This window comes from Sesamum indicum, linkage group LG10 (genome assembly GCF_000512975.1).
Source record: "Sesamum indicum cultivar Zhongzhi No. 13 linkage group LG10, S_indicum_v1.0, whole genome shotgun sequence".
Lineage (NCBI taxonomy): Eukaryota > Viridiplantae > Streptophyta > Magnoliopsida > Lamiales > Pedaliaceae > Sesamum > Sesamum indicum.
The window spans coordinates 7,504,998-7,520,721 of NC_026154.1; the positions used below are offsets into that span (position 1 = coordinate 7,504,998).

At 35.1% G+C, this 15,724-nt stretch overlaps 1 protein-coding gene across 1 annotated transcript; it reads right to left on the minus strand.

Annotated features, from left to right (window-relative positions):
* On the minus strand, positions 9,132–10,475 carry LOC105172238 (vinorine synthase-like). The gene has a single exon (XM_011093611.2). The coding sequence runs from the start codon at positions 10,473–10,475 to the stop codon at positions 9,132–9,134; it is 1,344 nt and encodes a 447-aa protein (XP_011091913.1).

Here is a 15,724-nt window from a genome sequence, read left to right on the forward strand (position 1 = left end):
CTTGGAGGATGTCCACGCCGTATCATCTTATCATATTTCAACAGGTGTCACCAGGTTTAGTCACTTTCTTTGAATTCATGTATCTTTCTCTTCCTCTACTAGAAGAGATTGTCCTACCAGGACTGTAAGATTCGTTGCTGATTAACATTTTATTGTTTGTTTGAGTATGCACAATCTAATTATGAAATAATATATATTTTATGCTTCACCCAGCAGACACGAATCCTATTCAATCTCAAATAAAAGACTTTATTGATCAAAATATGTAATGAAAATTATCTAATAATTGAAAACACTGTTTCAGTCATGCTAGGATACATAAACAATATCCTAACATAATCCCCACTAGGTGACCAGAAAGCCAATTGGATTGGCAATTTTGGGAACCATTTAGTAATTTTTATGAGTCTGATATTATCTTTATGAATGTGTAAGCATTCATATGTGGCATCATGTGTTTGTTGTGCTTAGTATTTATATTGAACGATGTTTTAACGTCACAACAAATTGCTACAAACTAATTGAATAATCTATGTAGTTGGGCTGCGCATGGGATGGCAACTATGGAACTGACTTATGAGGGTTGGTCTAAAATATTTGAAGTCGAGGACCTCGAAACTGGGCATCGAGAGTTCTAAAGAGACTTGCACTAAGTATTGCATTCATTGGATGACTTTCATGTTTCATCGACAACACATATGGAATGTCTATGCAATTTTAATAGATTAGTTGACAAGGTCATTAATTGATTGAACTGACTCACGGGAATCGTGATATGGAAACCTTGAAGACTTGGTCAGTATGTCTTAAATTTTCGGCTTCTATAATATAGGATTAGTCCTTGTACTTGAGGAATCATGGCAGCGCATACATATGATGGCTATATCTTAGATCTGGTGAGAGATGACTGTATCTTCAATGTGGTCTTTATAAGCCTTGTCCAGTGTAGTCAGAGGATATAGTAAGGACGGTGGATTTCAAGATAGAATCCGGCCACTATCTGCATATGATGGATATATCTCCTATGCGCTCAACTCTAAGTCTATGGTCATAACGATTGGAAGAATAGGAAACGGTTTCCTTTGTTGATCACTAGAGTAAACGCATCTCAAATATCAACATATTTTTCTAGTCCAGGATGGAACCGACGCCCAATTTCATGCCCTAGATTAAGGTTTGGAAATACTCGATGGAAGGATTGGACTTGTATGGAACTCGAGACCCTAAATTTTCACGCTAACATTCACCTAGTCTCTAGTGCCATGGGCTGTTGCTAGACGGCCACCCATGGTGACGGGCGTTTTCGAGTAACGGTTAATTGTAGGTTTAATTAATTATTTGTGTTGGACACAATGTCCAAGTCTAGCTGAGGGTGAACTTAAAGGTCACACACAAATCACTATGTAATTGATGGAATTAATTTGGAATTAATTCGAGAAAAAATGAATTAATTTAGTTGGACTAAATTAATTCAAGGAGAATATGTAAATGATTGGATCATTTATTTAATAATCCATTTGATAGATGGCTCAAGAATTAATTAATCGCATTAATTATTTTTTGGACTTAACACTTTTAAATTAATTGAATTAATTTATTAGATTTGGCTTAATTAATTAATTGAATCAATTAATTAGTGTCTCGGCTTAGATTTATTTAATTAGATTAAATGAATCTTTGGACTTAGTTGGGCCAAAATTAATTTTAATTAATTATTTTCCAATGGACTTTGGTTGGACTTGATTTAATTTGATTAAATCAAGTCTGATGCATACTTAGAGTCTAAGCTCATTTTAAGGAGGTTGGAGTAAGATAAGAAGGAGTTGAAACTCCTCACCATGATAAACATGATGGAGTGGTTATTTCATCATAGTTGAAGATTATATGCATGTGTATGTAATATATAAAACTACACATATCCAACTTAACCTAACACATGAGCCACGAATTTTTTGCTCCTTTTCTCTCTCAAAATATTCTCCTTTTGTTCTATATTGAATTTGATTAAAGTTAGAATATAAAATAATTCAAAAGCACTAATAACCAGTGTTTGTTTAGAGTTGCTTTTCTTTTTGTTCTTTTTCTATGTGCTTTGTTTTATCTAGTAATAGAAAAAGAACTATATCTATTCCATAGTGTAGTGTGGACAATTTAGAGGGGTTCTAATTTGGATCTTAAAGTGAACAAAAAGAAAAATAATGACGTTGCTGCTCATCTAAAGAAATAAAAGGTAAAGTTTCATTTTATATTTATGTGCCTTTGGTTTCACCCTTTAGCCACATGTCTAGCATGCTTATATATTTGTTATTATGCTTTTGAAAAGCACCAAACGCCCGAAAATTTCAAAGGGAACACCCCTTTGAACCATTTTAATTTTTTTTATTTCACGCCTTCGTCATGTTTCGGGGCTATACCGATTCTTTCAGGACCAACATATTAAGCAATTGATGAAGGCTTTCCTCAAGCCTATTCATGTTATTGTTGATAAAAAATTGATCAAACGAGGGAGGTAGTGATTGCAGGATCACGTTAATGTACGTTTCTTCCTTCTCAAAATCAGCCTGGAGGTTTTTGAACTTTTCCACTAGGGATAGCATCATCGCTCCATGCTCTCGTACGGATAATCCCTCAATCATTCTCACTGAAGAATGCATCCATCATGGCATCTCTAATATACCAGTCAGGTGCCGCATAAAATTCTTTCATGCAGTGCATTATCGACCAAACGGCTTCATATTGCTTGTAGTATTTTTGAATCTCATTACTAAACTAGCCCAGTACGATACTGTGTACTTTTTGATTATCATGAGAGTAAACTTTTAAAACGTCAAACGTTGTCCGAGCAAGAACCCTTCCCGCAAAATCCAAGGTAGAGACTTATCCATTACATAAGTCTAGTTCTCGAAATCGAGGACTATCCTCAGGTTTCCTAGCCAATTTGAATAGTTTGTTCCATCAACTTTATTAGCCTCAAGTATTGTGTTGAGTGGATTCCTAGACATCTACAATAAACAGAAACTTTAGTAGAATATCATAATATTAGGTCAAGTTAAGGACTTGGACTTCAGTCATTAACCCTCCCACTGTTTTTACGAAAACCCATCACCCTTAAATGGGGTTTCGGAAAAACCATTTTTTCTAGTGGCCTTAAGGTCCACAAGAGAAATTCTCTATGCACCACTTTTACGATTCACATGAAAATAGCCTTGTGGGAAGTATCCAATACCATTCTCGACCTACGAAATCCCCAAGATACTTCGCCTCACCGTTTTCACATGATTCCAAGAACTTCAAGTGAATCACGTCACTTGGTGTTAGACCCGACCCGTCAATCGTATCATAGCGTACACTATCGTCCCCCTCGACTAGTGAGATAGGGAAACATATGCGTATTTTCACTCACAATAACGTGTCACGACACGTGAGACCACATATGAGCAAAATCAGTTTCCTCACTACATTATCGTGGATGGAAGGTATAAAAAAATAATCCTTTATTTTAAGTTCTATTTTTAGGGTCTAATATTTGAACTTGGTCCAACCAAGTGAGATTTATTAATTTTTTGACTGAGACCTCATCACATATTAATATTTTGTATGCATAATATTCTAAATATTAAAAGCATTAATTAAAATACATCGCACACAAAGAATAAAAGCCTAGCATGTCCCTATTGGATGATCACAAGCCCAAATACATATGCAACCCACTGAGCCCGCGGTAGATCTATGGTCAATCAAAGGATAAGCCTATGCTATTACAAGCTATTTAACTGATTAACATATTATAGGCCCTTGTAATCTCAGTTTGTTTCTTCATCTCCTTCGTGGGCTCCATCCTTTGGGCCTCATCTCTATAGATCTCCGTGGGCCAAATCATGGCCTCCTCCATGGCATCCATCATTTGGAATCGCTCTTTGTAATTCAAAAAAATGTAAATCCTCTCCACCTATTTTACTCTCATTACAGCATAAAAAAAAAAAAACTCAATCAAAAGTTCGGAGAGTACACTAATAGGAAGAAAGCAAACCTTAAACATTAGGCTAAAAATGATGAGATAAAAAAAATAAGAGGCACACAGGTCCAACCCAACAGAAAATAAACCATCCACAATGTTCAATGGGCTTCATGATCATCCATGTTAATTCAATTAACAAAATAGCATATTTATTTTCAAAATAAACATGCACAAAAATATAACGCAAAACCATGCATTATAATAATGATACCTAGTATCATAAATTAATCAAATCCAATCCAAAGAACTATATGTAAAGTAATACAACTTAATTATGAAAATAAGTGCAACCAATGAAATAATTAAATCTTGTCTGAGAAACCCTCAAATTAATTTTAGCATTTTAATTTTGTAAAATACCAAATCTTAACTTAATGTGGGAATATTCCATATATTCTTTATCGAGACCTTCACCTTGATAGAAGAGAGCTTGGAAAGTGTAAGTAGACGATCTCTAAAGGTACGCATAACACAGAAAAAGGATTTGTGTACGAAGGTATCTGAAAGTCACAAGAAGATCTCTAAAGACTAAGGATAGAATGTTAGGAAACCATTGCCAGAGCCGCCTAGGCTACACTGCTTGCACAGTGTTTGTCCCCTGGAGCACCTCCTGTCCTTATCAACAGCTTTACTACGACATTGCCATCCATTAGATTAAAATATGATCCAATGAACCATATTGCGCCAGGCATGTCCACCGTTACATATAAATATGTCTCTCCACCCTCATTATCAGGTGCAAATACTTTTATCGTACTCATATACTTACTGCATTTCATTGGAATTCTTGCTGATTTGATCAGAGAGCCACCACCGGAATCCCTTCCGGCTTGGCTCTAACGTGTGTTTATTATGTAGAATCTCAGATATACTTTGTTGTTTATGAGCATCAGATCTTGGGAGCCCTTAAGATAACATACAGATACGTACGAATTTCCAGTAACAACATTTGGTGCCATTTGTGGGAACCATAGTTATCTTTTTAGAATGAAGAAGATGGTAGAAACTCCTACAATCCCAGTATGGGACTTGGAAAACAAGTAGCTGCAGGACCGTCACCACCTAAGCTATAAATCCCCAATAGCCAACGGATATGATTATGGTATTCATGGATGACATCAAATGGATGTTTGAAGAGTGGGCATTAAGGAGAGGCATGATCCCACCGCCTCCTCCTCCTCTAGCACCGTTGCTTGAGATGGAGCAATGTGAGCCTTCTGTGGAACCATATGTCCCAGAATCCATCCCACATCCGAGGTTGAGAAGAAGACTTTTCCCAACATGCAAGGAGAAGGAACTACCTGCACCTCCTCTCCAGTGACACTGGATGCCTGATCGAGCCTGTAGAGCCCCATCAGAAGAAGTCAACAGCAAAATATACACTATAGCCGAAGCCCAAGTGCGGAGAATTGAACAGCTCAGTGAAATCAATGACGTGGTGGATCAAATCAGTAGAATGATGGAAGAACTAAGGCGATCCATCGAGTTGGGCCTAGGGGCGCCCATGGAAATGGAGAACGTCACCCTTCATTTTTGAGATTCTAGCATAAACCTTGGGGCACAGTGTAAAGATTCTAGATCTGCCCAAGTATCATGGTGACACAAACCTAGAGGAGCACTTAACAACATTCATATATTTTACAATTATATGGATTTTGATACGTCCTTTGTTCTCGAATCTTTGTCACCACCCTATATGGAAGCGCTGAAGAATGGTTCAACTCATTGGTTCCCGCCACCGTGGTCTCTTACGACTTAGTTGACCCAAAAATTCCTGCACCACTTTGCTAGCAGGAAGAAAGCCAAAAGATCCACAACATATGTGTTCACCATCAGGCAGAAAGGTAATGAAACTTTGAGAACTTTCATTGACAGATTAATTACCGAGGTCGTGGAGGAATCTGACTTACGTGTAGACATGATGACCTTAATATTGATTCATGGATTGAAAATGGAGCAATGGCGTCAACACTCCCGAGGGACCCTCCAACTGATGTGGAAGAGCTACTTACAATCTCTGAGAAGTACATCCTAGTAGAGGAAATGAATATCTTGAAAGAAAATGAGTGGAAGGAGCAGATGGCGAACAAGGACGATAAAAAAAGGTAAAAAAGGAAAGGATAAGGCTAAGACAGAGTCCAAAAAAGAGCAAAATCCAAAGTACAAAACCACGAGTATACAAATCCAAGGGCAAAGACCTTGTTGAACATCGAAAAGAAATTACTGCAATGGCCCCCCAAAACCAGACCCAATCCAGCTTACCCAACTTTAATACAAACATACTTGGTAAGTCGGGGGACTTCTGATGTGGGAATACTCCATATATTCCTTATCGAGACCTTCACCTTGATAAAAGAGATCTTGGAAGGTCTAAGTAGACTATCTGTGAAGGTACGCATAACACAAAAAAGGATTTGTGATACGAAGGTATCTGAAGGTCACGAGAAGACCTCTGAAGACCAAGGACAGAATGTGAGGAAAGTAGCGCCATAGTCGCCTACACTACCCTACCTGCACAGTGTTTGTCCCCAGGACCACCTCCTAGCCTTATCAACAACTTTAGTACGATTCATTGCCATCCATTAGACTAAAATATGATCCAATGGAAAATATTGCGCCAGGCATGTCCACCCTCATATATAAATATAGCTCTCTACCCTCTTTATCAGGTTCGAAAACTTTTATTCAACTCATACTTACTCCATTTTACTGGGATTCTTGCGGACTTGATCTTTAGAATCCCTTTTGGCTTGGTTCTAACATGTGTTTATCTTACAGAATGTAATTTGCTATTTATGAACATAGACAACCCGTAGATACCTTCGTATTTCTAGTATACAACACAACCAAAAATTATTCACCACAATTAACTATTTCAAAAATAAATAAATATGCAGAAAAATAAGAATTTTGAAAAAATTAGAAAACCTCGATCCAAAAGCTCCCCGTGCGCGCACGCTAGTGAGCTCGCTGGGTAGGTCATGCGCGCAGGCGATCACAGAAGTACAAAGAATCAATAACGTCGATTAAAGTTCCTTTGTGTCTCTTTCGGTATTTAAGATCTTGAAAGAGTTTTGGAGAGTCAATAAAGAAAGAAATTTCATGTGTGAGGTGTGTGTGCATCTTATTGGACGGCTGGGGTTGATTTTAGGTGTTTTATATGTGATCTAATCACAATACACCAAGGGGTCTTCACCAAGCAAGACTCCAACAAGCATCTGATTTGGGACCGAGTTAATCAATCCACCAAAATTGCATAGATGCTCCACCTCTGTTACCGATGAAACACGGTATTCACCAAGTGGATGAGACTCTTACTGCAAATCTCCATAGGACTTTCAATGCACATTCTCAAGGTCCTCGATTTGGAACGTTTTAGATCCAACCTTTTGACAGTTGGTTTTATGACCGCCATCCACTGTGTGGATCAACTGCACGGTTGTCAATTGGTTTGTGGGTTTGTTGTGATGTTCAAGTAGATGCAAACATACAGAATGAACACAAGAAAGTAAATGCCAAATAAGTGAACACTCATTTTATTCAATTAAAATAATATTACATAATATAGATTTATTATCAGATGAAATTCATCCAGGCCAATCTAATTGGCTTTTTGGTCATTTATCCTACATTAGGATCATGACGTCATGGACCATTTGTTCGTTCCTCATGTGTGCCAATAACCATTCCAAAATGAACGGTCTTTGGAACGGTCGTTCCGTATGTGCCAAATCCCACTTTTTTTTATAGTGGAAATACAAATACCGTGTCACATTAGGAGCGGTCTCTGCCAAGCCGTTCCTAATTATTAGAAAAACCGTCTATTACATGGAAGGCTATCCATTACTTAACCGTTCCGAACTCCAGTTCAAACTATTTCACCTAATATTCCCTCATTCCAAAAATTAAAAAAATCGTTCATAGTCCGGTGCAAATCCCGTACTTTTTTGTAGTGGTAATTTCAACAATTTTTAATCATCTCATAATTATCTATTTTTGTTCTTTCTCTCAACCCACTACCCTCTTACCTTCTCCATGGTTTTTACTCACAAACTTTTATATTTTAAATAAATCTATAATTACAGTTTATTTTTTGTCTTGCACATTACCCTACATTGCATCTCACAAACTTTTTTCTTTCTCTTCATCTTATACTATGTTTATATCTATTTATATTTTTTTCTTAATCCCACGTTATGATTTTTTTTTCTATATGTCCGTGGAGATGCATGCTACAACTACTAGTTAAAATAATAACTTAATACAAATATTCTTATTAAAAAAAAGTGACAAACAATGATAACAAATAATACTGAAAAACAATAAAAAATGCATGAGAAAAGAAAAAAAAAAGATAACAATCAAAAGGTAATTAAGGAAATCTATGACAAAAAGAGGAGTTAAAAAAATTGATTAACTTAAAAATTTAAAAATAAATAAAAGATCGAAATTAAGTGAGATACCAAAAGAATAGTCTTACTTAATAATAAAGTAGGGTTAGTTACACTTAGACCCCATCTCAATATATGGAATTACACTTTCTCCCCAAAAAGTTCAAATTATGCTTACACCTCCCTGAAAATTCTACATTTACACTTGGTCCCCTCTATTAGGATTTGAATTGAAAAAAAAAAAAAAAACTACATAAATTTTTAGTTCTACCCCTCATTTAACATTCTGAGGTATATTTTTATATTTATAATGGGACATTTTTCTCCTTTTCAGTTACAAAATAATTATATGAAAATGTTAAATAATAAGTAAAATTAAAAATTATGTTATTATTGGCGTTAACGTCAACAATTTTCATTCAAGTCCCAATAAAAAGAAATTAAGTATAAATGGTGAATTTTTGAAGAGAATATAAAAGCAATTTTAAAACGTTTTTTTTTTTTTTGAGAGAATTGTAATTACACATTTTTGGCTATAAGTGTTATTAACACAAATAACGTATACATTGAAACATGCAAGTTGAAGATGCAGCCAGAAAACCTCGACCCAGCAATATACACAGGAAATCCACACCACACAGGAAATAGGACAAACAAAATTCTTCATTCATTGCCACAACAGTATCATCACATCCAAAACGAAACATGCAACCAGCCCTGAATTAGTAGAACATAGTTATATCGTGCGTGAATATGTTCAGGAATTGATAGGCAATGTAGCATAGCAGCTGGAGATTAACTTGAGTTTCAAGCATTTCTATGTTCTCTTTGCTCGTACTAACCCATGCTTCTATCCCATCTCCATATCTGCTGTTCATCAGGACTGTAAAATTCTTTAAGGGCCAGCAAGATGAGCAAAACCATACTGGGTTTCCCCATCCATAGTCCACCTTATACACAGGAAATCCACACCAACTGCTAAAGACGCACGACTCCAATTCTCCCTTGAAAAGTAGAGGAGACAAACTGAATAAATCATCCAAATAACTATTTCCAATTTGTGATTTTTGTATATACTCCTCATTGATTTTCCTGATCGCGCTTCTCAATTTTCTTGTCAGGTCATGAAATTCCTCAACATCCCTACATTCAGTACTTTCGGAGATTGCAAACGGGACCATGAAGCAATTCCCGGAAACATTTTCCAGAAGCTGAGGTGGGATTTTTCTTGCCCTCACGTTCACTGCCTGGAATGCAGCAAAAGTCCTTTTCTCCTCCGGGTTTCTAGATTTTGCTACCTCCATGAAATGTTTCCAGAAAAAAACTGAGACGACTTCCACTCTGGTGGGATTCTTCACAGATAAGGAGGTAGCTATTTGTTTAAGAGCTGCCAATTTTTCCTTATCAAACACAAATCTTTTCGCTGTTTGCTTTTCGTCGGACTGTAAAAATCGGAAGAAATCAGAGACACGGGAGTCCCTGGACGGAAAATAGCTGGCCAGGTCGAAACTAAATCTTGAAAATTCAGTGTCCCCTCGGAAAGTGGCAGCCCATGCGTTGATGAACACCATTATAGACGTGAAGTCAGCAATTTTATGTGAGAAGCATAATCCCACTGCAACTCCTCCACAATCAAAGAAAGTGGTTTGCACAGCAACAAGGGTCGTAACTTTGTCCGTAGTGGGATCCAGTGGAAGGTACTGCTTCACGTCTTCCACGTCGGGCTCCTGTATGGCATCCATGAGCTGACCGTTAAGTCGAGCTTCGATGAACTCAACACCTGCATCGCAACAATCAACGACGAAGTCATCCTCAATCCTTCCGGCTAATGGGTAGAATGAGGTTAGAGTTTTTGATAGGGACTGTTTGAGCCGCTGAGATATTTGGACAGGGTTACAGGTAGTCAGGCCTCTTAGTTCATCAGCTTGGTAGAAGAAGACAAGTGGGACATAGAAAGAGGGTAACGATTGATCAAGGTACGACAGTTTCAGCTTTCTGAGGTGAGGAGGAGTTTCAGATGAGGGTTTGATAAGCTCTCTAGAGATTACTTGCACACCAGCTCCCATCTTAATTTTGCTATACTTTGTGATAAAATAATATATTTCAGCCTCTCTCTGTTTATTCAGAATGGTAACGGAAGATACATATATATAGAATAAATTTAGGGAAAAATTCAGAGAACCCCTATGATAATATGAATGTTCAAAAACCCCTTGTGAAAATTAAATTATCAAATACCCCAAAAACCCCTTATGAAAATTAAAGTATCAAATACCCCCCATGATATAAAGTAAAGTTTAAAAAAAATCCCTCCGTACACAATTTGGGTTACACGCGCTTTGACTGCGATTTTTCTATGAAAATACCTTTTTTTTTTATATATTTTTGCCCTTCCTTCACAGTTAATATATTATATTATATGTATTTATTAATAATAAAATATTATCTTTATAATGATTATTTAAAATATTGTTTTTATAATAATTATGTAATTAAATATTATATCTTTTTATTAATAATAAAATATTATTTTGTATAATAATTATTTAATTATTTATATAATATTATTTAAATTAAGTTATATAAAAAAATTGCAACGGCGGCGGCGGGGGCTGCTGAAGAGGAGGGCGCCGACCATGCATCTTTCTTAAGTAAAGAAGTGAGTGGTTTGCTTATGGCTCCATACCCTTTTATAAACCTCCTATAATAGCCAGTGAGACCTAGGAAGCCTCTCGATGCTTTGACACTAGTAGGAATAGGTCATTTAATCATACAATCAACCTTCTGAGGATCAGTAGCAACCCCTTCATGTGATATGATGTGTCCCAAGTAATTAACTTTCTTTTGAGTAAAGGAGCACTTACTTTTCTTGGGGGGTGGGGTTTATAATTTTTATTTTATATTTTTTATAAATTATAATTATATGTTATAAATGTATTTTAATAGTATTAAATTATACTTAATATACATTAAAATAATTATATATTAATAAGCATAGTTTGACCAGTTGACTAGAAAGGGTATTTTAGTCATTGTTTCTAAAAAACTAGGCTCAAATTGACCAGGGGGCGGTGTGATTATTTATTCGTAACATGAAGGTGATTTTTTATATTAAAAATTTCACAAGAGAGTTATTGATATTTATATATATCACAGGGGGTCAAAATGGATTTAACCCAATAAATTTATCTTACTTTCTATGTTGGCAATTGGCCTCATTTGTTATCACCGACATACACGAGGAATTTGTGCTTGCACTGTAGCTGATGGACGATTTGAACAGAGTGCTGAGAGACCATTTTGACAAAAGCATTCTGAAAAATAAACCACCACATATTTCAAGAGTTATATGTACTATTTTACACCACGCCCTGCCCCAGCACTCCAAACAACGAATTCTGAAGAACCAAAATACCACTCTTTGATATGTCATTTTCATATTGTATTACACAACCAAACTCTAGTGCAGCAACGAATAGAACCGAACTCTAGTGCAACAAAGACACATCAGAGACCTCTATCTAATTATCAAAATATATGCAACGACCCCTGCATGACCTATTTCTTTACAACTAGCAGCCATCAAGGAATGCACCAAATATCAAATCATCCAAGACTCAAAAATACTGTATTAATGGAATGCATCAAATCATCCCAAATTATGTATATCCAACGCACGCGGATTAAAACCAATACAAGGCGGGAAAGCGAGTTTTTTCTATTTTTTTATATATATTTTTCTTTATAAAATTTATATATATTTAATTTTATATTCAATACTTTATTAAATTTATACTCAAAATTAATCATATATTATAATTATTAATCAATATCATTTATTTATTTTAGAGAATAATAAATTGTGGTACTTTTATTTATACATTTAATCTTTATATAAAAATATATTTAATCAACAACTTAGTAAATTATAATATTTTTTATATTTAAAACTATTATTTAATATGACACATATAAACTTTATGTTATATTTTAATATATATTTGTATTGTATTATACTTCTTTTAAATTGATAAGTAATTCATTTATAACTTTTTATCTATTTCTGAATTTTATATTTATGTCAAGATACATACTATACATTATGCAATCTATTATATTACTTATAAATTTATGTCGAAATTTAGTGATTTCTGTGAATTAATCTCAAAATAATGATAACAATAATAATGATGGTTGAATAATTTTAATTATTTTATTATTGTTTTATTATATATAATAAGATCAAAAAGTTTAATCAACAATTACGATATCTTAAAATTCGGGCACCCGATTCATGCCAAATTTAAATATATATAAGACTGTGTCTATTCAATCATATCAGACGGTATGATTTAAAATCACATGGTTTGATTCAACGATACACCGACTTGAATGATTATTCTTATGTTCCATGTACGATATCTCGATATCCGTACATCCAATAAGTCTAAAACTTTATCAAATGTATTTTTCTGTAAGTTTGATCATATCTAACAATTTGATCTGAATTTTTATGGCCTGATTAACCCATGTTGTTCAACAATATAAGATGATAGTTACATCTATATAATACTAATATTTATAAATATATAAATTTATTGTAGATTGTGAACATATATTGATCTCAACTATAAAATATTTTTATGTATTTCAATTGCATTATTCTACATAATGGATACTTTTCTATAATTTTAAATTATTCAGTATGATTTTTTTTGTACATTGTACTAATTATATTACTACTAAACTAATCAGTAGTTTATATTTATAACAATAAACTAAATTTCATACTATATTTTGTATATTTATAATATAGTATACATTATGCAATCTATTTTATTACTTATAAATTTATGTAAAAATTTGGTGATTCACATGGTTTAATCTAACTATAATAATAAAAAAAAATCAGCTCGAGCTCGAGCTCATCATATAGGAGTCAAGTCGAGCTCGAGCTCGAACCTCGAGCTAATATTAAGTGCAAGTCTCAATAGAACTCTCGATGCCCAGTCTCGAGGTCCTTGACTTGGAACATTTCAGACCGACCTTCAGAAGTTGGTCCCATAGCCGTCATCCAATCCACAGCCTAAGTACATAGATTATTTAAATGGTATGTGGACAATGTTGTAACGTTAAAGTGATGCTTAATGCAAATTGTAAGCACGACAGAGACATATGTCAAGGATGAATACTTATTATATTTTCAGGGCAATATTACTTGTGATATGGTAAAAATTTACACTCAAGGAAGAATGGTTTATGATAACATTGCCACTCCTCTCTCTGTTTCTTCTTCTTGTTTATATTATAGTATTTCCTTCTACAATCTATTCTTATGTTACTGGCTCCCCTTTCTTAACTTCTCCCCAAAATAGAGGGAATTGTCTTAACTAATCAAGAAGGTGCATCCCCCTTATGTTTTTCCTCCTCGTAGATTTTCTGAAATCATATCTTGAATGCTAATCTTAATGCAGATTTGCTCGTAGGGGGTATCGGGATATCTTCGTAGATTATGGATTTTTTGGGTGCATTAATGTGGCCTTCTTGTAATGTATTATTTTGGCATTGCTTTGAGCCTTCTTCTCCTTTTTGACCTCATATGTTTTTATCTTAAACCCAAATTTCTTAGATTTTTATTATAGGCATCGTACCTTTGCTCCCTTTCAGTGCTTCGGTTATTTGTACGAAGGCTACTTTCTTGTACTCCTCGAATACTTGGACAAATGCTATTGTTCTCGAACCTCGTACAACACCCACATCAACTTGAATAAAGAATGTTGAATAGTTCCCGAAATTGTCAATTCATTTAACTTTTTAGCCACTTATTCCAACACGATTTGCAACATTGTTAAGCCTGCTGTACAAGCCAACAACTGAGATCAAACTGACCATCATTCAAATTATTTGAACAAGTATGAAGTTTTTTGGTTTACCTAATGATGATCCTAGCAGACATTTTGATATTTTCTTGACATTTTTGATACTTTCAAGTTTGTCAAAATTAATCACTTTGCAACTAGAGGATAGAAGTATTAAGTATTCCAGGGGATAGTGGACGATGTATTGGTCAAAGTAGGCAAGCTTATCATCCCTATGGATTTCATTGTACTATATATGGAAGAAGATAGGACTGTGCCATTAATTCTAGGAAGACATTTTCTTGCCACCAATAGAGCCTTGATGATGTACAAAAACGTTAACTCACTTTTAAAGTTACTAAAGAAGATGTAGTCTTTGATGTGTTTAAACCTATGAAATATCAGCATGTAAGGGGCATGGCATATTTGCAATTGATAGTATTAATATCCCTAGAACTGACGAAGCATATTTAGTCAAATATGAGGATCCCAAAGAAAATTGCATAAATGAATCTAATGGGATCATTTGTAGGACATGGAAGAAAAGCATGAGGAGATTGCAAATTTTGTAGACATTGGTCAAGAATTAAAGTTAGAATTGCAAAAGTCTTTGCTTTTAAATGTATCCATGTCCAATCAAAAAGTAAAACCACCAGTTGAAGTATCGTCCAATTGGAAAAAGGCAAGTGAGGACAAGGGATGTCAACCTAATAGGACGAAAAGATTGAGGAACCAAGCCTACGAGAATGCCAAAATACACAAGGAACACACCAAGCATGGCATGAATCTCACATCAAAGGGAAAAAATTCAAGGATAGTGACAAGTAGCGTCATTAAGACACTCTATTAGAGTGGATTGGCAAGGGCTCAAGCACTACATCAAGTGGACAGTACCAATTCAAGTTGAGCCTCCTCTCGAGTTTCCACCACTTGAGAGCCTCCCACTGTTAGGCTAGTGATGTTAAAAGAGCGATTCACGGGATGCAACCCATGGGTTTTTTAAGTTTTTCAAATTAGTCAGGAGACTGCACCTCTGATAACCCATGCCCACAGGTTACTCAGAGGATGGTATAGTAGATTGCACTTTTGATAACCCGTTCCCACGGGTTATCGAATAAACACTTCTATCTTACGCAGTTTCATATCTTTTTCCCTTTTTTTTTCTTCTTTTTGTTCTTTCTCTTTTCATATTTTTTCAAGATTAATCACTACTCTTTTCTCCAGCCTTTATCTAATTAGTTTTTTTTCTATGTTGTCACACAGGTACACGCCCTACACTATGGATTATTATGCACCATTTTGTTCCTAACAAAGATTCCAAACAGGTAAAGTTCTACCCCTTTATTCTCACTATTCTCTTTGGGATAGTGGACATTGAGGGCAATGTCGTTCTTAAGTGTGGGAGGAGATTTTATGCTGTCATGATGATCTTGGTCGGCATGTTGTGGTTTGATTTT

Coding starts and splice junctions, on each gene's coding strand:
- LOC105172238 (XM_011093611.2), bottom strand. CDS start 10,475: ATGGGAGCTGGTGTGCAAGTAATCTCTAGAGAGCTTATCAAACCCTCA.